We start from the raw sequence: 27,540 nt of genomic DNA, 5'->3' as shown, positions 1-27,540 counted from the left end.
AGAGATATATAGTTAATACTTCTGTACACAGCTCTCCATGTAAAGTTAAGAGTATCTGAAACATAGCAGGTAATAAAGAAAAATACTTGATTGTTTGATTAGAAGGAAGAGATGAAGTTACTGCCTTCAACAAGACCACAATCTAAGGAGAGGGATATGTAACACATTCATTTATACATAGGAATCAGTGACTAGGACTCTATAGGCAAGCTGACACACACGTGTAAGCAATGGGAAACTACTGAGGAGGAAACTTAATTGAACACTTCCTACTCCAACACATATTATTACCAGCATCTAGGACTGTGCCTCAACATGGTAACACATTCCTAAAATAAGCAAACTTTGAGCAGTTAGGGGGTCAGTTTCCAAGTATGGACTGAAGAAGAAAGGCTCAGAACAGGAATTACAAAATTGATTGCTTACAGGGGCTAGTATAAAATGGAAACAAATGGAAGTGAGCTGGGTGGGGCCTGAATGAGGTAAACTACAAAAAAAGACCCACTCTATTTAAGGGGAACAAGCACCTAGGCAGGTCTAGCTGACTGTTGCCATGCAGAAATCAGGACACAATGTTGCCAGATGTTCCAGTTCTTCAAAAGAAAATGAAATTTGGATCTTGTCAACTCTTCTGATTTTTAAAGGCAACCTTTTTTTTAATGTTAAATATTGTGCAAGGCCAAGAAGGTATGTCTAATAAGCCACATTCTGCCTAAGGGCTGAGAATTTGCAACCTTGGGTTTAAACGATAAGAGTTAGGTTACACGTAAGAGACCAGAGGTGAGAGATGGACCTGTAAAATATATTAGGCTTCACTGGAGTATCAGAATAGGAATGCAGCATGCTACAAATACAGATGGATAGGATAGAGTTAATTGCTAATATTCTTTGAAATCAAGAACCAAGAATCCAGAATCAAAGTGCAAGAAGACTGAGCTTCTCAAAACCTAGAAGCAAGTCTCAGTTTAGCAGTGTCTGGTTCACAAAAGGACTCTCAAAAGTTAGCTGAACTCAGTGAATTGAGGACCACACATATCAATTTACAATTGTGAAGCTAAAGAATGCTTCTAAGTGGAAATTTTTCATAGACAGGAATTTTTGAAGATTAAACTAGGGGAAACAGTTAAAGGCAAAGCAGCTAGTAGTGTTCAAGAGACTAAATCAAGGAAAGAGTAGATGAATTTGGACGAAGACATTAGCAATAACGAGTAACAGGAGATACAGAGAACAAGCAAAAAGGATTTTGCAACGAAACATTATGAAACAGGAAAAGAAGACTCTGGAAGGAATTTAATCTGGGTCACATTTATATATTGTATTTTCTTAACTCTAACATGATCATTTTAATGTTTTTGAAATCAGGGTGATACATACAAATCAATGTCATTTCTCTATCCACTTTTCTCAAAGAACAGTTCTAGAAACCAACAATGAATCTTAAAATTAATGACATCTCTGACTCATGGAAATGTGACATGTGTAGCAGTTCTCCTTTCTGTAGAATATAAAATAAAAAGGGAGCAGGGAGCAGCAGATTTGAAGTAGCCTAAAGGTAAATGGTGCCAATAAGAAATGATGAGACCTCTAAATGAAAAGGAAGAACCACATAAAGACCTGACCAACCCTAGAAGGTATCCAACAGAAGGCAGCCACAGAACAGCCAAAAAAAAAAGGAAAAATCAACCGGTGCCTCACAAAGAGTCTACCCAAGAAGAGAGTAAAGAGAGATGTACAAAATCACAATGAAATTGTCGACAACGATTGGCCCACTGCTAATGAAGATATAAGAGGCAGTTTTTTTGTTTTCTTTAATAAGGGGACAAGGTGAAAGCAAGAAGTAAAAAGCAAAATGCCAAACTGAAACGAAGGTTATGGTGAAGAATAAAAAAAGAAGATTAAGAGTTTATGGTTCACTAGGGAACACAGCTAGTGGTTAGGGTGGGCGATGGCTAGAATTTAAGAACAGGTAATAATATTTCTTTTATAATCTTTCTAATTTAAAAAAATCTACTGAATTCTAAATGCTCTCTCATAACTCTCATCCACCCTCCTCTAATACTTATATAACAAGCACAAAATAACAAAACAGAAAAAGCACACTATTTGTCAAGAAGTTACCTACCTGGCAACCTCAAATCCCTGCTTTGCAGCCAAAATAAATAGGACAAAATCCATACTCTAAAGCTCACACCTTTATACAAAACAGGCTCTCAGACATTTCTCACTCTTAAACAACTGTAAACAGCCTTGGCTATCTATCCAGTTTCACAGAAGATTAGAAGCAGCAAATAATATTAGGAGGAGGGTAGAGAAAGCAAGGATACTTGATATCATTAAAAAGTGACAGCTAATATGGAAACAAGAAAATTGGCTATAAAAGAATCAACAACTTCAAATACAGCCATCTCGGACCATTAAATGTAGAGGGCAAATCATCCTACACACCTCAATAATCCTAAGGCATCACACCAAACAATAACTATTCAAATGATGATCTGAGCACTCAAAAAAGATTAAGGTTCTGAACACTCCGTCCACATACAATTTACTGAAGATGGATAAAACACTTTTAAAATCTCACATAAGGCATAACTACTTTGAAAACAAAGTTGCATATTTTAAATTCCAGAACTAAAAGCACAGACCATATTTTTGGCTTTGCAAAACATGGGCAGTGGTAGAAAGAGGCAGGAAACTTAAAACAAAAAATCTCTGGATAACGTGTCTGCATGAAAGGCAAAAAGAAGATCAGAGAACACTGAAGGGCAAGAAGACCTATGTTTGCATATTGGCTGTGTCAGCTAATATCTCTGTCACCCTCTTCAACTTAACCTCTTAGAGTCTCAGTTTCTTCACCTGTAAAATGCAGATACCACCACCACCTACAAGGTACTTTAAAAAAGTAACTAGCCAGAGAAGATGGGAATGAGTGGTGAAGAGAAAGCCAGATGTTTTTAAACACATCTTGGTGCTTTAAAAAACAAAAAAAAGGCATAGCTAACAGCAAGCTTAAAATGAAAACAGCTTAAAAATAACTGGGAATCTTGTCTCGCATCTTTACCCAAAGACCTGACCATTATATTTAGGTGAAAAACTCTAGTTGTATCTTGCAAAATGGATCTAGTTTCTTCAACATTATCAGACCTCATTTTATATTTCTATCGTTAAATGAAAAGAGGTGAGAGAACACTCACCTTGATTGAAAGTCTTCATTATCTGTGCTTGTCCGAGGACTTATGAGTAGATGACAAATTAAGGGAAAACAACTTTTGGGGGGAAAAAAAGAATGCTGTCTCATCTTTTAGTATAATCCCTCAGCTTGCAGGCCTAATTGGCTCTTACCAGCCTGGTAGCCTCAAACTCTACCAGCTCTTCTCATCTGCCACATCATCTTGCCCTGCTACTTCCCATGCCCCCAGCCCAAGGGACTCTCTGTTCCCTTTCTTCCTCTCGGTGGTAGAGCCAGAGGGACTTTAAATCCCTTGGTGGCATAAAACAATCTCAGTCACCAAAGAAGCTTAAAAAACAATCAAGTCTCCCATTTCCACGTTTTGTACATCTGAGAGGGTTAACTGGAGAGACCATTTAAAAGGTAATAAGTCCTTGAGCATTTAGACCACATACTACAAGGGTACAATTCTAAATAAGACCAGTATCAAAGCTTTCCATTATACTGATTAAAAACATCAATAAGATGAAAAGGATATTGTTTCTTCTCTTCCTTTCCTCCTGAACTGTCCCGTTTCTCTTTCTTTTCTATCTTTTCTTTATCATGCCTGGACTCCTATAACGAATGGTGGAATTAGTTGGGGAAGGGAAAACCAAATATAAAAATCAGCTCAAAATCTCTTTTCATCACTCACCAGTCATAAGTTTTTCTTCAAACTTATTTAATATGACACCAAAAGCACAAGCAACAAAAGAAAAAAACTGGACTTCATCAAAAGTAAAAACTTTCATGCATCAAAGAACACTATCAAGAAAGTGAAAACACAACCTACAGAACAGGAGAAAATATTTGCATATCATATATCTCATAAGTGTCTAATATCAAGACTACGTAAAGAGTTCTTACAACTGAGCAACAAAAAGACAAACAATCCAATTAAAAAATGGCCAAAGCATCTGAATAGATTTCTCCAAAGAAGATATACAAATGGCCAACAAGTACATGAAAAGATGCTCGACATCATTAGTCATTAAGAAAATACAAAATCAAAACAACAATGAGATACTACTTTACACCCACTAGGATGGCTACAATAAAAACTAAATAAATAAAAATAAAACAAAACAGAAACAGAAAATAACAAGTGTTGGCAAGGATGTAGGGAAATTGGCACCCTCATACATTGCTGGTAGAAATGTAAACTGTGCAGCCACTGTGGAAAACAGTTTGGTGGTTCCTCAAAAAGCTAAACATAGCATTACCATATAACCCAGATATTCCACTCCTGGGTATATACACAAGATCATTGAAAACAGGTATTCAAACAAATACTTCATAGCAGCACACCAATGTTCATAGCAGCACAATTCACAATAGCCAAAAGGTGGAAAACAAGACAAAAGTCCATCAAGTGACGAATGGATGAACAAGTGTGGTATATTCGTAAAATGGAATATTACTTAGCCATGAAAAGAAATGAAGTACTGATACATGTAACACCATGAAGAATCTCAAAAACATTATGCTAAGTGAAAGAATTCAGACACAAAAGGCCACATTATAATACAGTTCCACTTATATGAAATAGCCAAGGTTTTTGATAAGTCCATAGAGACAGAAAGCAGATTCGTAGTTGCCGGGGCGGGGGGCGGTAAGGGGTGATGGAGAATGACTACTTAATGAGTATGTGGTTTCCCTTTGGGGTGATGAAAATGTTCTCGAACTAGACATAGATGATGAGTGCAAACACTGCAAATATACTAAATGCCACTGAATGGTACATTTTAAAATGGTTAATTTTATGTGAATTTTACCTCAATTTAAAAAATACTTATTTAAAAGGAGCAGCCTCCCTTTTAAAACTATCACCTTATAATTTTCCAAAACTGCTTTTAAGAACTATGAACATATGGCATATATGTTGAATATATATAATGATGCTTTGTAAACACTTTACACTTTAGTAATGGCTTGCTTACTTTATGGCAGATGCATCAGATGTATTCTGAGTATCATCCATTAGTATCTAAGAGAATGCACACTATACTTAATTTTAAAATCAAATATAAGTTGTGAACACATAAGTTTATTAGGAGAAAGTATTATAAAAATGTGTTTAAAAATCAGAATTAATAAAGACTATAACGGTGTGATGATCAGGGAGAATACATGCGACCATATTTTAACCTCATGAATGAAGGGAAACTAAAAGAACTGTTGTCACAGAAAAAAGAAAACACGAAAAGAAAGGCTGAAAAGCTGAAACTCAATGAAAAGAAGTAGCTGGGAGTGGAATGGAGAGGAAAGGAATTTCAGAGGTAAACTAATTCCACCCTCCCAGTAATTTGGGACTGAACTGGCTCAAGTTCTCCAAGATAACCTGCCCTCCCCCAAAGCCTCCTCTTCCTGCCCCCAAATAATTAACAAAAGACTACTTGACTACAAAAAAACCTCAGTATTTGCTAAATTTTCTAATGGGTGATTTTCTAAGAAAAAGTATATTGTTCTTTTTGTTCTTGTAATTTACCTTTTTGCCACCAGAGGAGATTTTATCCATTTTTTCAGATTTAAATGAGTCACCGCCTTTTTCTTTGCCTGACGATTTTGACTTATTTTTTTCCTTGTCTTTCTCATTTGGATAAGGAGACTCACACGGACTCTCACTTTTGTGTTTTGAAACCCCCACTAAAATTATAAAAGAGAATCATGAAAGCCTTTTCCAATTCAGTTTGATGACTGCTTGGGAAGTATTAATAAGTCTACCTACTTGTTCCATTTTCCTCTTTCCGCCTCTTGGTTAATAAGTCCGGTGGCACTTCTCGGTCATTGTTTGAGTGATCCTAGAACCAAGAATTGTGAACTACATTGATCAAGAGTTTTTGTTTTTGTTTTAAAGTATTACTTTTATACAAGAAGAAAACAGCTAGTAACTAGCATTGGAGAATATCTGCGGTGCTTTCACATACTTGGTAAAATGACATGAAAGACAAGCAGAGCTGGTAGAGATTATTAGGCTGAAGATCCTTATTACTGTAGAAGATTCAAACACACTTTACGGTGAAAATACCAGTTAAAACACTAAATAATAGACTGTCATGCAACAAACTAGTACTTTAAAAAAGGCAACAAACACACTACCGTACATGATAATGAGCTTTCCAAACTAGTTTTTAAAAAATTACAAACCCTTTTCCGCTCTTTCCTGTCCTTTTCATCTTTTTTTTCTCTTTCTCTGGATCTTTCCCTTGACTTGTCCAAATCTTTCTTGTCCATTTCTCTCTCCTTACTCTTGGACAGTGGTGGAGGAGTATGATTAATGTAGAGCTGTTAAATTAAGGCAATATTACTAAAGATTATTAGTTTTCCAGTATTGGCATCATTTGCTTGATTGTTTATTTAATGAAAGACATTTGGTAGTAGACCCAAAGTCAAAACTGGTCAGCTGTCTGGATTATGAGAGGTAAAATAAAAGAGCATGGCACAAATTATGTAAAGAATTCAATTCTTGACCTTATAAAAATATCATTTTTTTAACTCAACCAGTTCATTCCTGCCTCAACTGAGATTTTTATTAGTAAATTCACAAGCTACAGTTCCTTATATAGCTCTATTGTGAAGACCCATAATCACCATTATTACAAGAGTCCATATGTGAAAAATAGTGACTGGACTTTCTCTACTGCAAACAAACAAAAAAATACAAACCTCTACACAGTCATGGAAATTTAAAATAGTTTTACCATCCACTGATAAACAATCGATGACAGTGAGCAAAAGTATAAAATAAAACTTAGCCTTTACTAATAAGTCTTTTCTGCCTCAGTGTATACCATGCATAGATTATCCTAAATTACTGTTATAGTAAAGGCTGCATATTCTCTACTTCTGAAAGTGCTCCAATTTCTGTCAAATAATCACAACTGACTGTAAAATTTGTCTTACTGGTTCTAAATAGCTCAGAAAGCCATACTGTCAGTTGAGGTTGATAAAACAACTCAGACTGAAAAATGATAAACCAATATTCTCTTTTGCCTATTCTTTCTCCAATGAAAGGCCCATAGACAATAAAACAGCCAAAGATCAAGGATATGCTAATTCTAAATAATTAAGAGGTAACCTTACTTATGCAAGTTGTAAATATGGAAATCCACTCTAAAACAAAATATTAAGGAAATAATCAGACATCTAACCTTACGGCATTTATAACTGTGCTACAAGCTTACGTTTAACTTAAGACATTAAAAATGTTAGGCAGCAGAATACTGAATATAACTCATTACATAACTACACAATTCTAGATATAACTTGGGAATGAAAAGAACAGTGAGTCAAAAGTCAAATATTTTTACACAAAGAAATCCTTTGGTATTCAAAGGAATACATGAAAAAAGACAGCCATCAGTTTGAGAATTAAATTAACACTTGTTTTTTTTAACACCAACAAATATTTTCAATTCAGTTTGCTCAGAAATACTGCCATAGCAATGCGTAAGTAGATTCTTTAAAATTTCAGTGTTTAAAAGTTGATGATCAACTGAAATAGACAAAATGTTTATTAATAAGAAAGAGCAAGAGAATGAAAAACAATCATAAAGTGCTTGTCCAAAAGGTACTCTTGCTGGGTATATGCCCTAAATGACACTTTAATATTTTCTAATTGTGAGGTTTATTCACATCTTAAGTCAATACTATTTATGAAACTGACAAGACAAAGAAAGTAATATGTTATTACAATACTCAAAGAAGACTTATCTTAGGGAAGTGTTGTTTAATTCTTCCAGTAAAAAAACTTTTTTGTTTGTGATTACAAATAAGCACGTGCACACACATACACACACACACACACCCCCCTCCACAAGAATGAAGTTTTTAAGTGTACCTAACTTGAATTCTGTATTGCAGGAAATTGGGAATCCTAGAAATTCTTAGTTTAGAAATGTACCAATTCTATTCCTTCTTTCTACCCTTCTAAGAATAGTTCTGATCACAATACTCTTTTCCACAAAAACATACAGTCTCTCATTGCGTACGGAATAAAATGCATATTCCTTAGCTTGGGTATTCCAAGCTCTTCACAACCCTTGCACAATTCTGCCCTACTATGGAGTGACCCAATGTACTCTAGGCTGCGGCTACCGCTGCTCCCTAACACCCTGTGCTTCCCAGCAGTTCTCTTCACCAGAATGGTTGCTCATTTTTATCTTAATCTCTTAAACTCCTACTTTGCCTTCAAAGACAGCTCGAAAGCCATCAGCACTTCAACATTCCCTCAACTCCACAAATCACTGTCCAGTGAACTCTTATTTTATATTAACCTTTTTTGTGGCAGGAATTCCCAATTAATTTCATGTCATTTATTTTTGTCCATAACATAGTTTACAGGATGGTAGGGGAGCTAATGTGCCTTTTCTACTTTTACACACTTCCTAGTGTCTTGTACACATAGTGAGTACTCAATACATGTTTGATGAATAAAATTAATGATTTCTTAAACTGATCTGCATGTAGCGTTGTTGGATTTGGGTTTTTTTTTATTTGTTTTTATTCCTGATACTACTGGATCCTGTTTTTTATTGGCTTTTATCCTTGACATTGAGATCATTAGATCCAAAAAAACAATTTGACTGACCTTCAAAATCTGTTTAAGAGACCACTGCCACACTGACCTTTTTAAGGCTACAATGTATAAAGATGGCCTCACATGTAGGTTCAGGTTTGGTTGGTTGTAAATCCTTGTTTTAAGATGAAGAACAGAATTAAAAGCTGAATTTTATTTTGAGGTGGTTATTGCTGCCCTCAGAAATTACAGAGAAGCTTGGTTCAAAGGAGCATGCTTTTGGGCTTCCCTGGTGGCGCAGTGGTTGAGAGTCCGCCTGCCGATACAGGGGACACGGGTTTGTGCCCCGGTCCGGGAAGATCCCACATGCCGCGGAGTGGCTAGGCCCGTAAGCCATGGCCACTGAGCCTGCGCATCCAGAGCCTGTGCTCCACAACGGGAGAGGCCGCAACAGTGAGAGGCCCGCGTACCACAAAAAAAAAAAAAAAAAAAAAAAAAAAATTTTTTTGTTTGTGATTACAAATAAGCACGTGCACACACATACACATACACACACACACACACACACACACACCCCTCCACAAGAATGAAGTTTTTAAGTGTACCTAACTTGAATTCTGTATTGCAGGGAATTGGGAATCCTAGAAATTCTTAGTTTAGAAATGTACCAATTCTATTCCTTCTTTCTACCCTTCTAAGAATAGTTCTGATCACAATACTCTTTTCCACAAAAACATACAGTCTCTCATTGCGTACGGAATAAAATGCATATTCCTTAGCTTGGGTATTCCAAGCTCTTCACAACCCTTGCACAATTCTGCCCTACTATGGAGTGACCCAATGTACTCTAGGCTGTGGCTACCGCTGCTCCCTAACACCCTGTGCTTCCCAGCAGTTCTCTTCACCAGAATGGCTGCTCATATTTATCTTAATCTCTTAAACTCCTACTTTGCCTTCAAAGACAGCTCGAAAGCCATCAGCACTTCAACATTCCCTCAACTCCACAAATCACTGTCCAGTGAACTCTTATTTTATATTAACCTTTTTTGTGGCAGGAATTCCCAATTAATTTCATGTCATTTATTTTTGTCCATAACATAGTTTACAGGATGGTAGGGGAGCTAATGTGCCTTTTCTACTTTTACACACTTCCTAGTGTCTTGTACACATAGTGAGTACTCAATACACGTTTGATGAATAAAATTAATGATTTGTTAAACTGATCTGCATGTAGTGTTGTTGGATTTGGGTTTTTTTTAATTTGTTTTTATTCCTGATACTACTGGATCCTGTTTTTTATTGGCTTTTATCCTTGACATTGAGATCATTAGATCCAAAAAAACAATTTGACTGATCTTCAAAATCTGTTTATGAGACCACTGCCACACTGACCTTTTTAAGGCTACAATGTATAAAGATGGCCTCACATGTAGGTTCAGGTTTGGTTGGTTGTAAATCCTTGTTTTAAGATGAAGAACAGAATTAAAAGCTGAATTTTATTTTGAGGTGGTTATTGCTGCCCTCAGAAATTACAGAGAAGCTTGGTTTAAAGGAGCATGCTTTTGGGCTTCCCTGGTGGCGTAGTGGTTGAGAGTCCGCCTGCCGATGCAGGGGACATGGGTTCGTGCCCCGGTCTGGGAGGATCCCACATGCCGCGGAGCGGCTGGGCTCATGAGCCATGGCCGCTGGGCCTGTGCGTCCGGGGCCTGTGCTCCGCAACGGGAAAGGCCACAACAGTGAGAGGCCCGCGTACCACAAAGAAAAAAAAAAAGGAGCAAGGTGAACTGACAGAAAAGATTTGGATACTAAACTAGAATCCCACTTGAAAAGCCAAGTCCATGTGTATTACAAAGTGAAAATAGTGACTAGTTTAGTAAAAAAGAGGATCCTAGGGGCAAAGTATAACTTAAAAGGTCAAACTAGAGCAGGGAAACATTTTTATATGTACGATGACAAAGTAACCTGAAAAAATAGACACATACCTTTCAAATCTTCTAAAAAGTAAAAGCTACCACAGAAAGTTTAAATTATAGATCATTAATTTTAGAGAGCACTCAAAGTCCAGTGAAATTTTTTTTCTAAGACATTCATATGCTATTAAACTTTCTTACACACAAAAAAAATCAACATCAACTACTATGCAGACCAGTAAACTTTGGATGCTTTACCAAGTCCAAAGGCATAAGAGTTCATTTCAAATATTTACTGAATACCTAATCATATTGCCAGGTATCATACTAAGCACTAAGGATCTGAAAAGTGGTATGAGCTGCAATTTTTACAAGGGTATTCATATGCCATTTTCAAAATTTTCTGGTTGAGTGTGGAATAAATCTATTGAATTTTAAATGCCTACAAAATCACCATCTTTTTTTAAAGCAGGGCAGGGGGATCATTATAATTTAAAAAATAAGACAAACACACGAAAGAAGAACCCTTTCAACTACTATTGAAATGGGTCCTAAGAATCAAGGAACCATATTTTTTTTGGAAATTTTTATTTTCATTGTGGTAAGAACACTTGAGGAACCTTAATTTTAGTCCAAGTTTTGGTACCAACAAGTTATATGCCACTGGGAAAAGATCAAGAACTTTATTCTCTTATTTGTTAGAAAAGACACTGCCACCTGCCCTACCTATCTCACAGCACTGTGATGAGTATGAAATGAGATAACATATGTTTATCTCATATGTTTTATTTTCAAAAGGCTTTCACAAATGTAAGGAACCATAATCTTCATCATTGCTTAGAAAATCCAGTTAACTGTAACAGCAGGTTTTCAACTGCTTCAAAATATGTTTCAGGAAATAAATATTCACAAGGTAACAGATTAATCCATGAATTTAAAGTACTCCACACAAGCCACTGATGGTTAAGACTGACATACATACACAATCCCACTCTGGTTATGAAAACCTACTATACTGGAATACATATTCAATTTAGCAAATAAAAAGTTTTACTTTAAAAGGAAGCATTCACAGTACAACTGATTCTCTTTTGATTAATACAGTATATTCTCAAAACAATGCTACAATTTTAGGACACAGGCACATTAGCTAATCTAAACTGTTAAAAATTAGTGCTTACTTGCCCAATAGCCACAGACATTTCATTATAAAGCTAATAGTTCTAAAAGCAGTTAGTACTGTCAACTGGGTTTATTTTAAAATATCATTTTTTACTGGTCCAACAGTAAGGAATCATACTTAGCAGATATAAGCGGAGGCAAAGTAGAAAATCAAAGTGAAACAGGGTACAAATTTTATAATAATAAAGACAAAATAACATGAACATTGGACAATTCAACTATAACCATGAAATGAATGAACTCTGTAATAAGATACACAAACTGCACACTATTTTTAGTAGCAGAATACTCAAGAAAGTAGAGTAATAGGCAAGAATTAATACTGACATGTAAACACAACCATCAAGTTGAGTATTCCCCTCCAGGAGAATGATTAGTTTACATTAACCATATTTCTTGATAATATGCTACAACTACCAAAAAGGTAGCTCAGCAGAGGCGATATAAAGATTTTTATGGGTTAAGATGGGCTCAGTTTTTAGAACAGTTATGTGAATGCATCAGATATATTTTTTGGCCTTTTGGGTCATCTAAAAAAGTTAGAAAACAGCCTGACAGATTTGTTTTGAGAAATTAAATAAGCCTACTCCTCAAAAGAAACCAACAACTCCTTCCTCAAATCTTAAACTTACTTTCAGATTTTGAAGCATAAAAGGATAATGCATAACAGTAAGGAGAGATTATAGAAGGGTTGCCACATTACACACATTTTATAACAATTTCATTAAAAGGGACCATTATCATCCATTGTTTCAGTTTGTGACAGGTGTTTTTAAAACTTATTCCACTAGCTTACTGAATTTACTAGGGTGAGGGTACCTACTAAATAAATGAAGTAAAGAATTTTTCTTTGTTTTACTTAGGCATGATGATTTTAAAAGACTCAAACCTTTGCTGAAGATTCCTTGAGTTCGATGAGACTGTCCTGTAGAAAATGAATGGAGATGACAGGTGAGCTGGCATAGTTCTCAGAACCCAGAGGAATTTTGGGAAGTATGGCTGTAACCTGGAAACAAACCAGCTACTTCTTGTGAGGATAAATCTCGTGATGTCATTGTTATATGAATATCAACAGTAAAAAACAAAAGCAAAACTATGTAATGGAATTGTAATGTTTAAAAAAAAACTAAATTATATGTACTCGTTGTAACAAACAAAAATCTTTCTCTGCTCAGAATTTTAAAATAAATGTCAATGCCACATTTTTCATAACACTGTATTTAAACTACAGATAATGGTAAGAGGCTTAAGAAAGCAAAACATTTTTTCTCCACAAAAAGTTTAAAATAGTGGAGATCACTGTGGAAGAACAATATTGCCTTATATCTTCATAGTTTTTCTTTAATAGGGAGGTTTCAAATTTTCCTTTACTTGTGACTCCACCATAAATATATACACATTTTATCCTAGCCAGAAAACTCAGTGGCATTACATTAACAAGAAAACAAAATGTATTTATAAAAGAGTAACCACTTTTTTTTGGCAAAGTGCCTCTAACGATGAATCTCATACCTCGTAAAAAAAAAAAAAGCACTTAAAAAAAGAAAGAAAATGAAATCAATTACGGTATTCAACCACAGTGCTCTTGAAGAAGAATTAGTTAACTTACAGGTTTAAAAGTTCAACGTACTGCAAATTCAAAGATTCCATGAAATTACATGAGTTTAGAATTAAAATTAAATATGGAGCAAGGAATGGCTACCCTGAGTCTTCAAGAAGGCTACACCCACGATTTTGTGCTGCAGTTGAATGCCTGGGGTTTGTCTTTGCTGGGTGGTAGGATTGGATGCCACATCTGCTTTTATCGTAACGCAAGGTTCAACTTGTTGGGAACCCAATGGGTATAAACAAACCTCCAAGGGAAGATACAACAGAAGCTGCATGCTCACTGAATATACACAACTACAGGAGAACTGATCACCAAGGAGACTTTAAAATGGAACTCCTTTCAAGACTCCTTCTTAGAAGGCACACATCGGTATGATGCTCATCAAGAAGCTTGATGAATTCAGAGGTATCTTGTTTATCCTGTATCATCCAGGAAGTCTTCAGTGCTATATATTCTTCAATATTTATGCCGAAAAATAGGCTTCATTCTGCTGAAAAGATTCATTTGCTTGTAGCTACCACTGCACTCCAAAAAAGACTGCTTAAAGCAGTGAGGCACTTCTGGGTAAAATTTCTCTTGCACTTTGAAACACTACAAAATTAGTGCTAGGTCCTTGAAGTTTTAATATTTTTATAAGAAAAATACTCAATAGGAAAAAAATATCAGTCCACCAATATGTAAAAAATTCATTTTCTAATGCAATATAAAACCTCCAGTGGCTCCAGTGCATACTTGGCACAAGACTCGAAGGAAGTCAGGACACGTATTCCAAACAGGTGAGCCTAACATGGACGCTGCCTTCCTCAGGCTATACTAACCTTTACTGTTGAGCAATGTGATGGAGAAGGGTAGGTATCAATTTTGCGACGTTTTAGTTCTGTTGGGATGAAAAGAAATAGTCACAATAAGGTATGTTTCCACTTTTTTCCACACACTTAAAAAAAATCACCAACTTCTAAGGTTATCAAGTATTAGTTCCCCTTACTAAAGTCCCTAGATAACTTGCCATAATAACATGAACCAACTTTATATTACAACAACCAAAGGTAAACAAATATAAATCAAACTTGCCCCTTTCAACCTCTGCAATATCTGATCGGGGAACAGGTGACTTCAAGGACACAGAAACTGGTGTTTTCTCTCCTCCTTTAAGGCTTTCCTTTAATTTCATTTCCTTTGCTATATCTCTTTCTCTGGATGGCTCCTTCTCTCTTTCCTTTTCTTGAGTCGACTTTGATTCTGCATTGGGGACAGTGGTCTTGAATTTCTCATCTTTAGCTTTTTCTTCCTTCTTGAATTTTTCTTTCTCTTTGTCAGACTTAGGTGTTCTTTCCTTCGTCTCTCTTGCTTTTTCATCTTTACTTGGCCGTTCTTCCTTCGGTTTTTCTTTACCATCTTTACCAAGTACTCGGGCCTCTGGAGTAGTAGCTGGAGTCTTTTCTTTTTTCTCTTTTTCTTTCTCTTTCCCTTTTTCTTTGTCATTTTCTTTAACAGCTTTGCTGCTTAAGAATAAAAACATGACATTTTAAGACAAATGGTCATCAAATATATTCAACGTTAAAAATCATAAAGCGTTTCTTACTGACTTAAAAAATTCTAGAACTGGGATTTGGGAAGATGGCGGAAGAGTAAGACACGGAGATCACCTTCCTCCCCACAGATACATCAGAAATACATCTACACGTGGAACAACTCCTACAGAACACCTACTGAACACTGGCAGAAGACCTCAGACCTCCCAAAAGGCAAGAAAGTCCCCACATACCTGGGTAGGGCAAGAGAAAAAAGAATAAACAGAGACAAAAGAATAGGGACGGGACCTGCACCAGTGGGAGGGAGCTGTGAAGGAGGAAAGGTTTCCACACACTAGAAGCCCCTTCGCGGGCAGAGACTGCGGGTGGTGGAGGGGGAAAGCTTCGGAGCCGCGGAGGAGAGCACAGCAACAGGGGTGTGGAGGGCAAAGCGGAGAGATTCCCGCACAGAGGATCGGTGCCGACCGGCACTCACCAGCCCGAGAGGCTTGTCTGCTCACCCGCCAGGGCGGGCGGGGCTGGGAGCTGAGGCTCCGGCTTCGGTCCAAGCGCAGGGAGAGGACTGGGGTTGGCGGCGTGAACACAGCCTGCAGGGGGTTAGTGCACCACGGCTAGCCGGGAGGGAGTCCGGGAAAAGGTCTGGAGCTGCCGAAGAGGCAAGAGACTTTTTCATCCCTCTTTGTTTCCTGGTGCACGAGGAGAGGGGATTAAGAGTGCTGCTTAAAGGAGCTCCAGAGATGGGCGCGAGCCGCGGCTAAAAGCGCGGACCCCAGAGACGGGCACGAGACACTAAGGCTGCTGCTGCCGCCACCAAGAAGCCTGTGTGCAAGCACAGGTCACTCTCCACACCCCCCTTCCGGGGAGCCTGTGCAGCTCGCCACTGCCAGGGTCCCAGGATCCAGGGACAACCTCCCCAGGAGAACGCACGGTGCCTCAGGCTGGTGCAACGTCCTGCTGGCCTCTGCTGCCGCAGGCTCGCCCCGCATCCGTACCCCTCCCTCCCCCTGGCCTGAGTGAGCCACAGTCCCCGAAGCAGTTGATCCTTTAACCCCGTCCTGTCTGAGCGAAGAACAGACGCCCTCCGGCGACCTACACGCAGAGGCGGGGCCAAATCCAAAGCTGAACCCCGGAAGCTGTGCGAACAAAGAAGAGAAAGGGAAATCTCTCCCAGCAGCCTCAGAAGCAACTTGATGTACCCTGCATCTGTGGAATACATGAATAGACAACGAATCATCCCAAATTGAGGAGGTGTACGTTGAGAGCAAGGTTTATTATTTTTTCACCTTTTCCTCTTTTTGTGAGTGTGTATGTGTATGCTTCTGTGTGAGATTCTGCCTGCATAGCTTTCCTTCCACCATTTGTCCTAGGGTTCTATCCATCCGTTTTATTTTTCTTAATAATTATTTTTTATTTTAATAACTTTATCTTATTTTATCTTCTTTCTTTGTTTCCTTCCTTCCCTCCTTCCTTCCTCCCTTCCTCTCTCTCTCTCTCTCTCTCTCTCTCTCTCTCTCTTTCTTTCTACTTTTGCTCCCTTTTATTCTGAGCCGTGTGGATGAAAGGCTCTTGGTGCTGCAGCCAGCAGTCAGTGCTGTGCCTCTGAGGTGGGAGAGCCAACTTCAGGACACTGGTCCACAAGAGACCTCCCAGCTCCACATAATATCAAACGGTGAAAATCTCCCAGAGATCTCCATCTCAACACCAGCACCCAGCTTCACTCAATGACCAGCAAGCTGCAGTGCTCGACACCCTATGCCAAACAACCAGCAAGACAGGAACACAACCCCACCCATTAGCAGAGAGGCTGCCTAAAATCATAATAAGTCCACAGACACCCCAAAACACACCACCAGATGTGGACCTGCCCACCAGAAAGACAAGATCCAGCCTCATCCACCAGAACACAGGCATTAGTCCCCTCCACCAGGAAGCCTACACAACCCACTGAACCAACTTTAGCCACTGGGGACAGACACCAAAAACAACGGGAACTACAAACCTGCAGCCTACAAAAAGGAGACCCCAAACACAGTAACATAAGCACAATGAGAAGACAGAGAAACACACAGCAGATGAAGGAGCAAGGTAAAAACCCACCAGACCTAATAAAGGAAGAGAAAATAGGCAGTCTACCTGAAAAAGAATTCAGAATAATGATAGTAAAGATGATCCAGAATAGACAAAATGCAAGAAACATTTAACAAGGACCTAGAAGAACTAAAGATGAATCAAGCATCGATTAAAAACACAGTAAATGAAATTAAAAATACTCTAGATGGGATCAATAGCAGAATAACTGAGGCAGAAGAACGGATAAGTGACCTGGAAGATAAAATAGTGGAAATAACTACTGCAGAGCAGAATAAAGAAAAAAGAATGAAAAGAACTGAGGACAGTCTCAGAGACCTCTGGGACAACATTAAATGCACCAACATTCGGATTATAGGGGTCCCAGAAGAAGAAGAGAAAAAGAAAGGGACTGAGAAAATATTTGAAGAGACTATAGTTGAAAACTTCCTTAATATGGGAAAGGAAATAGTTAATCAAGTCCAGGAAGCACAGAGAGTCCCATACAGGAGAACTCCAAGGAGAAATATGCCAAGACACATATTAAACTGCCAAAAATTAAATACAAAGAAAACATATTAAAAGCAGCAAGGGAAAAACAACAAATAACACACAAGGGAATCCCCATAAGGTTAACAGCTGATCTTTCAGCAGAAACTCTGCAAGCCAGAAGGGACTGGCAGGACATATTTAAAGTGATGAAGGAGAAAAACCTACAACCATGATTACTCTACCCAGCAAGGATCTCATGCAGATTTGATGGAGAAATTAAAACCTTTACAGACAAGCAAAAGCTAAGAGAATTCAGCACCACCAAACCAGCTTCACAACAAATGCTAAAGGAACTTCTCTAGGCAAGAAACACAAGAGAAGGAAAAGAACTACAAAGCGAACACAAAACAATTAAGAAAATGGGAATAGGAACATACATATCGATAATTACCTTAAATGTAAATGGACTAAATGCTCCCACCAAAAGACACAGATTGGCTGAATGGATACAAAAACAAGACCCATATATATGGTCTCTACAAGAGACCCACTTCAAACCTAGAGACACATACAGACTGAAAGTAAGGGGATGGAAAAAGATATTCCATGCAAATGGAAACCAAAAGAAAGCTGGAGTACCAATTCTCATATCAGACAAAATACACTTTAAAATAAAGACTATTAGAAGAGACAAAGAAGGACACTACATAATGATCAAGGGATCGATCCAAGAAGAAGATATAACAATTGTAAATATTTATGCACCCAACATAGGAGCACCTCAATACATAAGGCAAATGCTAACATAGATACAAAAATCCTCGACAAAATACCAGCAAATAGAATCCAAAAGCACATTAAAAGGATCATACACCATGACCTAAATATAAGGCCAGACACTATCAAACTCTTAGAGGAAAACATAGGCAGAACACTCTTTGACATAAATCACAGCAAGATCCTTTTTGATCCGCCTCCTAGAGAAATGGAAATAAAAACAAAAATAAACAAATGGGACCTAATGAAACTTCAAAGCTTTTGCACAGCAAAGGAAACCATAAACAAGACCAAAAGACAACCCTCAGAATGGGAGAAAATATTTGCAAATGAAGCAACTGACAAAGGATTCATCTCCAAAATTTATAAGCAGCTCATGCAGCTCAATAACAAAAACACAAACAACCCAATCCAAAAATGGGCAGAAGACCTAAATAGACGTTTCTCCACAGAAGATATACAGACTGCCAACAAACACATGAAAGAATGCTCAACATCATTAATCATTAGAGAAATGCAAATCAAAACTACAATGAGATATCATCTCACACCAGTCAGAATGGCCATCATCAAAAAATCTAGAAACAATAAATGCTGGAGACGGTGTGGAGAAAAGGGAACACTCTTGCACTGCTGGTGGGAATGTGAATTGGTACAGCCACTATGGAGAACAGTACGGAGGTTCCTTAAAAAACTACAAATAGAACTACCATATGACCCAGCAATCCCACTACTGGGCATATACCCTGAGAAAACCATAATTTAAAAAGAGTCATGGATCAAAATGTTCACTGAAGCTCTATTTACAATAGCCAGGAGATGGAAACAACGTAAGTGTCCATCATTGGATGAATGGATAAAGAAGATGTGGCACATACATACAATGGAATATTACTCAGCCATAAAAAGAAATGAAATTGAGCTATTTGTAATGAGGTGGATGGACCTAGAGTCTGTCATACAGAGTGAAGGAAGTCAAAGAGAAAGACAAATACCGTATGCTAACACATATATATGGAATTTAAGAAAAAAAATGTCATGAAGAACCTAGGGGTAAGACAGGAATAAAGACACAGACCTACTAGAGAATGGACTTGAGGATATGGGGAGGGGGAAGGGTAAGCTGTGACAAAGCGAGAGAGTGGCATGGACATATATACACTACCAAACGTAAGGTAGATAGCTAGTGGGAAGCAGCCGCATAGCACAGGGAGATCAGCTCGGTGCTTTTTGACCACCTAGAGGAGTGGGATAGGGAGGGCAGGAGGGAGGGAGATGCAAGAAGGAAGAGATATGGGAACATATGTATATGTATAACTGGTTCACTTTGTTATAAAGCAGAAACTAACACACCATTGTAAAGCAATTATACTCCAATAAAGATGTAAAAAAAAAGAAAGAGCTGAATGCAGAATGAAAAAAATCATATAAACAATTGAATAAATGCTGCTTAAAAATGAAAAAAAAATTCTAGAACTACGAGTAGCCCTTTAAAAACTAAAGGACAACTTTAAGACAAGTAAAAAGCAAGTACTTCTTTATCCAGTAAATAATAACCAAATTCACAAATACCAGATTAAAAAAGAATAATTAAAGTGATGTTAGGCCCTTTTTTTGTACATGTTCATAACCTTTGAAGATTACAAAGTAACAACCAAAAACTATCCCATAAGCCAACCAAGGGTGCTACCATCAGGAACTGGATTACTTGGCTGGATGGATCACTGGTCTAAATTAGTAGGCTTCGCTCACGTTAATTATTCTTACCCAGATTGTACACAGCAAACACTCAATCCTAAAATTTTTTTTAACTTCACTACATACATTCCCCTGCATATCCCAGCAGAGGAAACAAAGTCAGCTGCAGCATTATACAAAACGAGAGAATGGTAAGCACATCATCAAAATAGCAGTATAGACAAAATTTCTAAGTCCAACAAAAATGACTTCCATAGTATTCATCTATCACCCTCTGTCATTCATGTCTAATGAGGTTGCTTAATCATATAAGAATTCCAAATTTTGACATACAGCACAGTGTTCCTACCTGTTAGAGCCACTATTTCCATTGCTTGAATTCCCTTTTGGTGTGGCATTAGAAGCTTTATTAACTGCTTTCACACCACACTGAGATCTCTCCCTTGATTTATCTGAAATAAAGGTAAGGTTTTATTTGACAAGCCCCTAGATGTAAATAAGCTACAATTGCACAGCAAAATGATTAGAGACTAGATAGAAAGAAACAAAGGGCTGATCACTTCTTGACAGTTACATACTCCTACTTAGGGAATTAAAAAGTAACACTAAGCCAGCATTTTACTTGTCATGTGATACAAAACATTTCAGTTTGCTGAAACAAAATGTATTACTTATAAATTTCTACAAATAAGCATACCAGTCTCATCGTTACTGCTTTCATCCGATTTAGATGCACTTCCTGTTGACGATGAAGAAAGCCCACTACAAGGCCCATTTTGTATACTGGCAATGGCATTCCTCGGAGGGGGGTCTTTGTGATGAAACTCATTTTCAGGTATCATGTATGACTTTCTACTTTTCAACTGCCCAGAGTAGCTGAAAGTCGCACAAAGTGTTTAAATATACAAATACACATCAAAAGGCACAAACATGGGGTTTAAAAGAATAAAATTAGCAAGTTATTCACTCTGCTACTTGATTCCAGAGAATAAAAAATATTAATTTTCAGTAAGTTCCTGAATGTCTTTATAAGAGAACCTAGATGCTTTCTTAAAAATTTCAATGTAAACTAATCCTTCAACTAAAATGCCTTTTTTCCACTATTGAAGATTTGATAACTCAACTGATGATAACATTACATTTCCTCCAAACCAGGATATACTATATATGATTTTTGAAACTATCATCCAGTATAGACCGGAAGCTGATAATCAGAAGTGACAACTCTCACCAGCCTGTGGGAACATGATTGCATAATCTCCCATAATCTCCTGAAGTAAGGCAGAAGATAAACTTCAACACTGTAAGACATTTTAAAGTCTTCAGAATCCTTCTGTAATCTAGTCTCATAAATCACATTAAAGTATAATTGTGTTACCCCATAGCCAATGCATATAGATCTGGCCTCTTCTCTTTTTCCTCTTGGCAGATTTTATGCACTCTTCTTTCCAAAGCCTGACCCAGATTCAAAACTTTTGGGTACCAAGGAAGTATTTTTGTTAGCACAATCAAGATATTCCTGATGTGAGTATATTCGCCTGTTTCAAGGCAATGTACCGATGCCTACAACAAACATTTTAAGATCTGTTATTAAAAAAGTATAAGTATGAAGAGAAAAAACCACCTTTGAGAAATACAATTTTTTCTTACCTTGGTTAGTTTGTAATGCCATTTATGTACAACGTGTCGAAAATTTTCATAGTCTAATTGATCAGCTTTATTTCCACCATCAAAACCAGTTGCCCGTAATATAGTAAGAAATCCTGGATAATTTCCACATTCCTAAGGGCAAAAAATAGGCTGTCACTTTTAAAGAAAAATTCTGTCCCCCAAAATAGTAGAAGCTAAAACTTAAGTAGACTAGATTAATGTAACGATTCCATGTGAAAACATAAATGTGTATTTTGAATTATAGGTAGTTTTCACAGAAAGATTCACCTTATTCAATGACATTAATTTGAAATGTCAGTTTGAGATAGGATAAAAATATAGCATTTTTTTAATAATGAATGAATTGTGCTTAAATTTTAAACATTGTTTTACAACTGAATCTTAAACTCAGCTTCCCTTTTAAAGCTGAATCCAGAGCTTACTGGAAGCGGTCATTATATACATGGTAAATGGGTAAAATGTAAGAGTATTTGTCATACCTTCTCATATGTGGCTCTATCACTGTGCCACCTGGTTACAGTCTCTAACATGCAGCAAAGGAATCTCCCATATCGACTAGCTTCATTTTCAGTACAGCTTGCGACTGTGTAAATTATATCAGAGAAAACCTATAGAAAACAATGTGTGAAAAATAAAATCAAATCAAGGTCAAAATTAGCTCAAAATATTAAAAGATCATGTAATAGCAAATCATAATAAACAGGTAAGTTTAGTCAAAATGCATCTTCCCCTTTTATGTTCACAATTCCAGAGACCTTTAAAGATTCTGGCTTTTGTGAGGAAATAGCACATTCATAAAGCAACAATAAGAACAACAACAAAAAAACCACTTTTATAAAGAAAGCTGATTTACAATGAGGGAAGAAAAAAACTATCATTATTATTACAACATAACTTCTTTAACAAAGACTTAGCCATAGACATTACTGGGGTTAAGGGGACAGTAAGCAGAGGCGAGGCTGATAGAAACTAGAAATAGGCAGCTGACAGGCTGTAACATACATCATGTTTTTACACCACAAAATGCAGCAATTTATTATTATGAAAAAAGCCAGATGCAAAAATCTGTGAATGTGACCATATTGAAAAGCATCCCTGCTTTTATATATGTGCAAAAGTGTAAGCTTTTTCGTTGTTTCCTGAGGGGGTGAAGGTTAAAAATGGAGAAGAGAGTTCTACCTATTATGACAAACATATAAACCCAAATGTTGAGTTAATGGATTAACTAGGGGTGCTTATATCAGGCACTACTCAAAGTGCTTTTGTGTATAGTGACTCATTTATTCCTCACAACAATCTTATGAAGCAGGTACTATTATCCCGTTTTACAGATAGAAAACTGAGGCACAGAGAGGTTAAAAAATACTTGCCAAAGATCATATAGCTAGAAAGTAGCAGAGCTAGGATTCAAGTTCAGGCACTTGGCTCTTGAGTTCATGCTTTTAACCACACACACAATAATACCTCTATAGATTATATATAATGTTTAGCTATATTTGTGTGAGACTTTTTTTTAAAGGTTGCAATAAAAAGAACTTACTCGATCATAGCAAAGAAGTGTGGAAAAATTTGGAGTTTTCTGTTGATGTACCAATTCAACAAAACGAGCACAGTAAACAGCATCAATTGCTGAAAAAATACATCGAGGAAATATACACAGCTGTAGAAATTTTGTGATGGTCTCATTTTTGGTAGATTCTAAAAATAAGGGAAGAATATATTAAGTGGTAAACTTCTTCCTCAAGTGCCTCAAGGCCACTAAACATGACAACATAAACTTTAGTGTAGAGAATGATATAAAACCACAAACTATTTATAGTTTGTAACCAAAAGGTCATGCCTGGGATAAGACTTTCATTTTCACTCTGTGGACATTTTTCTACCTATAATTTCTCCAGAGATAAGATTTTATACAGAAAAGTTGAATGATAAGCTGCCAATATTGTAGTTTTAAGTTAATTAATTTCACCAGCAAATTAAATCTGTTCCTTCAGTGAACATGTGAAGTCGACTCTGCGTTAATGAACAACCAAAGAATGGGATAGTGAACACTGAGGTGAAATACAAACATAATACACTTCAATACCTCCAAAGTTATAAAAGTTTGCTTTTTTAATGTAGCAGTGGCAGAAATGTAACAATTCTAACAACTTACTTGCTAAAAGCCAATTGTCCTTTTCCAGTTTCAGTCTCTGTAGCACTCGCTGTACATGTTCCATCTGCTTCTTTTCTTCTTCAAGAAGCTTGTCCTGAAGGGCAGTACATCGCTCCTTCTCTTTTTTCTTTTTATTTGGAGGCTACAAAGTATAAGTTAGATACTTTTCTAACTACAGGCACATTACCTCTCCTTTTAATTAAAAATTTTGAGGAGATAAATGCTGATACCTTATACTAATTACTTCAACAGGGATGTTTAGGAGTCCACTTGGATGTGCTTTGACCTCCATTCAACAAATCCGAGACAAAGTCAGTCTTTGCACACTATCAAAACAGGATACCTTCTCAACACTGGTACTTTTACTCTGAGGCATGGAGCCATCTTTGATCCTTCCTTCTCTGTTCCAATATTCTAACTGCTTACAAGTCTTTTGCATTCCCACTACCTCCACCATAGTCTATGCTCTCACTACTTCATAATGAATTACCCAAAAAGCCACCTAGTTGGTCTCCTGCCTAATGCCAGCGTCCCTTGCCCTATCAAACGTATCCTTCATATCACTGTCACGAGCAATCTGTCTAAAGTACCATTTTTACCATTATCGCTTCCCCACTGAGGAATCTAAAATAGCTCTCAATTTTATCAAGCCTTCCTTTTTTTTTTAAAGTGCATTTTTAAAAACTAATTATTTAGTTGGCTGCGCCGGGTCTTAGTTGAGGCACGTGGGATCTTCGTTGCAGCACATGGGATCTTTTAGTTGCGGCATGTGGACTTTTAGTTGCGGCATGCGTGCAGGATCTAGTTCCCCAACCAGGGATCAAACCCCAGCCTCCTACATTTGGAGCGCGGAGTCTTAACCACTGGACCCCCAGGGAAGTCCCTCAAGCCTTCCTTTCTAACTTTCATTGCTCTACATCACCTGGCCCCAACCTAACCTTTCAAATTTATCACTAAGCCCAATCGCCACAGTAAAAGTGGTCACTTTAAACCTTAGACTACTTCATGCCTTTGCTGAAGCTTTACAGTCACCAATTTGCCTCCATATTTCCAAACTTAACCTATCTTCAAGGCCTATCCAGTTCAAGACTCACCTCTTCAATAAAACTTTCTCCTAAAGAATTCTCCTTTGGGGAATTCCTATTGCTCTTGCAATTGGAGTTAAGTAGATCATTTTAAGTTGCTAACACAGCCCTCAAATACCTTTTGATTGGTCATAACCTCCAAGCCCCTGCCCCACCCATGGAGAGGATAACCTCTAAACCCACTTAGAAAAACATTATGTAAAAACAAGATATGAACCTGAGCTAATATAATTCTAAAGTATGGATAATGTTGAATTAATACCATGAAGTTATTGTACTTGAGCTACTAGAACAAAAACCTACCATTTCCTGATTGTCATCAATTGCTTTCATCTGGACTTTAAGTTTATTGACTTCCCGTTCATAGCTGGTATGTGGAACTGCAAGGTCATACATTGTCAATGACCAGAATGTGGCATAGAATTGAGGGCTGATGTCATCCCAGACTTTGGGAACATGTAAGGAAACCACTGCTTCATGGACAGGAGCCATCACCATTTCACATGATGTAATGTACTTGTGAACTTTATGTTGCTGTTTATTTCCCTTCTCTGATTTTTTAAGTTCATCATACTTTGACTGGAGATAAAAAGCAAAAACACACACATACAATATGATTTATAGCACTGATTTTCATAGTATAAAAATCTAGGTTCCCTTTTCAAGAATCAGAAGATGACCAATCAAAACTGTTGTAGGAAAAACAAAACAAATAAAAACAAACAAAAACAAACAAACAAACAAAAACTGTTGTAGGAATTCTAATTTCTTACCAACAACACTTCTTTTAAGATATATCATCCCTGGAAGCTGTTTCAATATTTAGTCCTGTGTGCTTACTATGAGCTTTTCCGAAGATTCTTATTGCATCTGACCTGTTGAGTAAGTGAATAGGGTATGTGGGCCCCCTGTCCATCTCCCCCACCCTACTCTCTCTTGCTGTTGCATCCAGGATTGAACATGCAGGGTTTCCACTCCTGCTTTTGAGATATTCAAGGGAACCAAGTAGAGGGTCTTAACACTAGTAAAGAGGCAGAATGGAACTAGTAACAGCCAACCAAAACAGAATGTTTTATCGCTACATGTAGCCCCTATCATCTGTTACGATTTGTCAATTAAGAAGCTGGATCAACACAAAGAAAGGTTATGAGAACGTTACCATAAGACCACTAAGTAGGGGGACCAACTGTCCAGGTTTTCCAGTGATTGAGGGGTTTCCCAGGATGCAAGACTGTAGTGCTAACACTGGGAAAGTCTCAGGCAAAACAGGACCAACTGGTAACCCTATTGCTAAGCTAAATTATGATTTTCTCTGAATGGCTATGATATACTGGAGTTTAAAGCATGTGGGAACTGACTTAACCACAGCTTTTTTTGGCCTGATTGGTTTATCCTAATTTGGGGGAGAGTCAGAGGAAGGCCATACCCTTAATTGTATGAGAAAAAGAATCTGTTAGTACAATGGGAGGGACTACATATTAGTTCATAGAATGTGTGTCAAACATAAAAAAGAAAACAATACCAAGTGGAGTTGTTGCTATTATCTCATGTCCTTCAGTCTCTTTGAGACAAAAGAGCTCTCACCCAGAAAACTGTCTGGGTTAGGCATCATCCCTGAAGATGAACCTAAGAGGAGATCTAAAACTAGCTTCTTCTTTATGCTAGAAAGCACTTAAATATTTACAGTTTGTGCTAAACATGGATCCCAGAACTAGAAGATCTGAAGTCAAAGGTCCCACTTCCAGTTCTGCATCGTGATAGGCAAAAAGAGTCTTGGCTCCTACAGTCCAGCTGCCGTCCCTCCTGAGCGCTCCATACCCCAGGCTCACTGGATTGAAGGCATGCCAAGTACTCTTTGTTCCACAGGGTATCTCAAACAGGCTCTGAGAATCATACAATTACTTTAGAAGTGGGAAAAATTATCTCCTGTTTTCCCCATTTTAGAGAGCACGCTGGTAACTACTGAGGCCACATAGGTGGCAAAGCTATAAATATAAAGAACATTACTTAGGGGAGAGGTCCCAATTACACCAGAGACCTGAGAGAATAGCAGCTGGGATAAGAAAGGCTTTTAAATTTTTGAGGGTGGGTCCTATTGAAGGCAACTAATATGAATCTATGTGAACAGAAAGACATCTGTTGAAGTTCTAACAAAACACAGAATAAAACAGTGATGAAACTACCTGCATAAGATAGCTTATATACCTGATTTGGTCATATTTAGAACATGGACTAGGGGAAAAGCCTTTCTTTCAGACCAGTGTTGCAAGGTGGCTCTCAGCAATTAAAACTGAAAATTAGGTTAGAGGTATGACAGTGTTATATGATAGCCCCAGTCTCCCTAATCCTTTGTTTCTGAATCTGTGACTTCCATTTCCAGGCACCCCCCTCATTCCTATCTAGTTGAAAAAAAAATAGGCTTGATCAGAAAAGACGGCTATACTGCATATTTGCCTAGGACAAATATTTCCTTGCCTAAAGTCAGTTTAACCCTTCTTCAAGCTCACATCTTCAGTCAAATGGATAAGCATAACAGCTTTACAAAGTCACCTGGGGAACTAGACCTACGGAATAGAACTGATATCCACTGTTATTGTACTTTTATTTTGTTTTTGGCCGTGCCGCGCAGCATGTGG

General features: G+C 37.5%; 1 protein-coding gene across 12 annotated transcripts in view; it reads right to left on the bottom strand.

Moving 5' to 3' along the window:
* The window catches only part of THOC2 (THO complex subunit 2), a 113,394-nt gene that overhangs the window by 5,021 nt on the left and 80,833 nt on the right, over nucleotides 1-27,540 (bottom strand). For 2 of the 12 annotated variants that reach the window (XM_081221673.1, XM_081221677.1), the window contains 16 exons: nucleotides 25,208-25,483; nucleotides 23,820-23,961; nucleotides 23,205-23,362; nucleotides 22,144-22,272; nucleotides 21,644-21,775; nucleotides 21,372-21,556; nucleotides 20,691-20,869; nucleotides 20,343-20,445; nucleotides 14,499-14,929; nucleotides 14,246-14,304; nucleotides 12,708-12,743; nucleotides 6,356-6,493; nucleotides 5,937-6,009; nucleotides 5,697-5,854; nucleotides 3,708-3,784; nucleotides 3,195-3,240 (listed from right to left, as the gene is read on the bottom strand). In XM_081221673.1, the coding sequence (XP_081077799.1) occupies nucleotides 3,213-3,240; nucleotides 3,708-3,784; nucleotides 5,697-5,854; nucleotides 5,937-6,009; nucleotides 6,356-6,493; nucleotides 12,708-12,743; nucleotides 14,246-14,304; nucleotides 14,499-14,929; nucleotides 20,343-20,445; nucleotides 20,691-20,869; nucleotides 21,372-21,556; nucleotides 21,644-21,775; nucleotides 22,144-22,272; nucleotides 23,205-23,362; nucleotides 23,820-23,961; nucleotides 25,208-25,483 (2,304 nt within the window). In that variant the 3' untranslated portion in view covers nucleotides 3,195-3,212. Of the gene's footprint in view, nucleotides 1-3,194; nucleotides 3,241-3,263; nucleotides 3,785-5,696; nucleotides 5,855-5,936; nucleotides 6,010-6,355; nucleotides 6,494-12,707; nucleotides 12,825-14,245; nucleotides 14,305-14,498; nucleotides 14,930-20,342; nucleotides 20,446-20,690; nucleotides 20,870-21,371; nucleotides 21,557-21,643; nucleotides 21,776-22,143; nucleotides 22,273-23,204; nucleotides 23,363-23,819; nucleotides 23,962-25,207; nucleotides 25,484-27,540 lie in introns of those variants that run through there. The other 10 variants (XM_081221675.1, XM_081221667.1, XM_081221670.1 and 7 more) reach the window with 7 other exon arrangements.

The sequence above is a fragment of the Mesoplodon bidens genome (genome assembly GCF_964165515.1).
Source record: "Mesoplodon bidens genome assembly, chromosome: X".
NCBI classification, from domain to species: Eukaryota; Metazoa; Chordata; class Mammalia; order Artiodactyla; family Ziphiidae; genus Mesoplodon; species Mesoplodon bidens.
The sequence above is the reverse complement of the archived record's forward strand: the minus strand, read 5'-3'. Positions and strand labels throughout refer to the sequence as shown.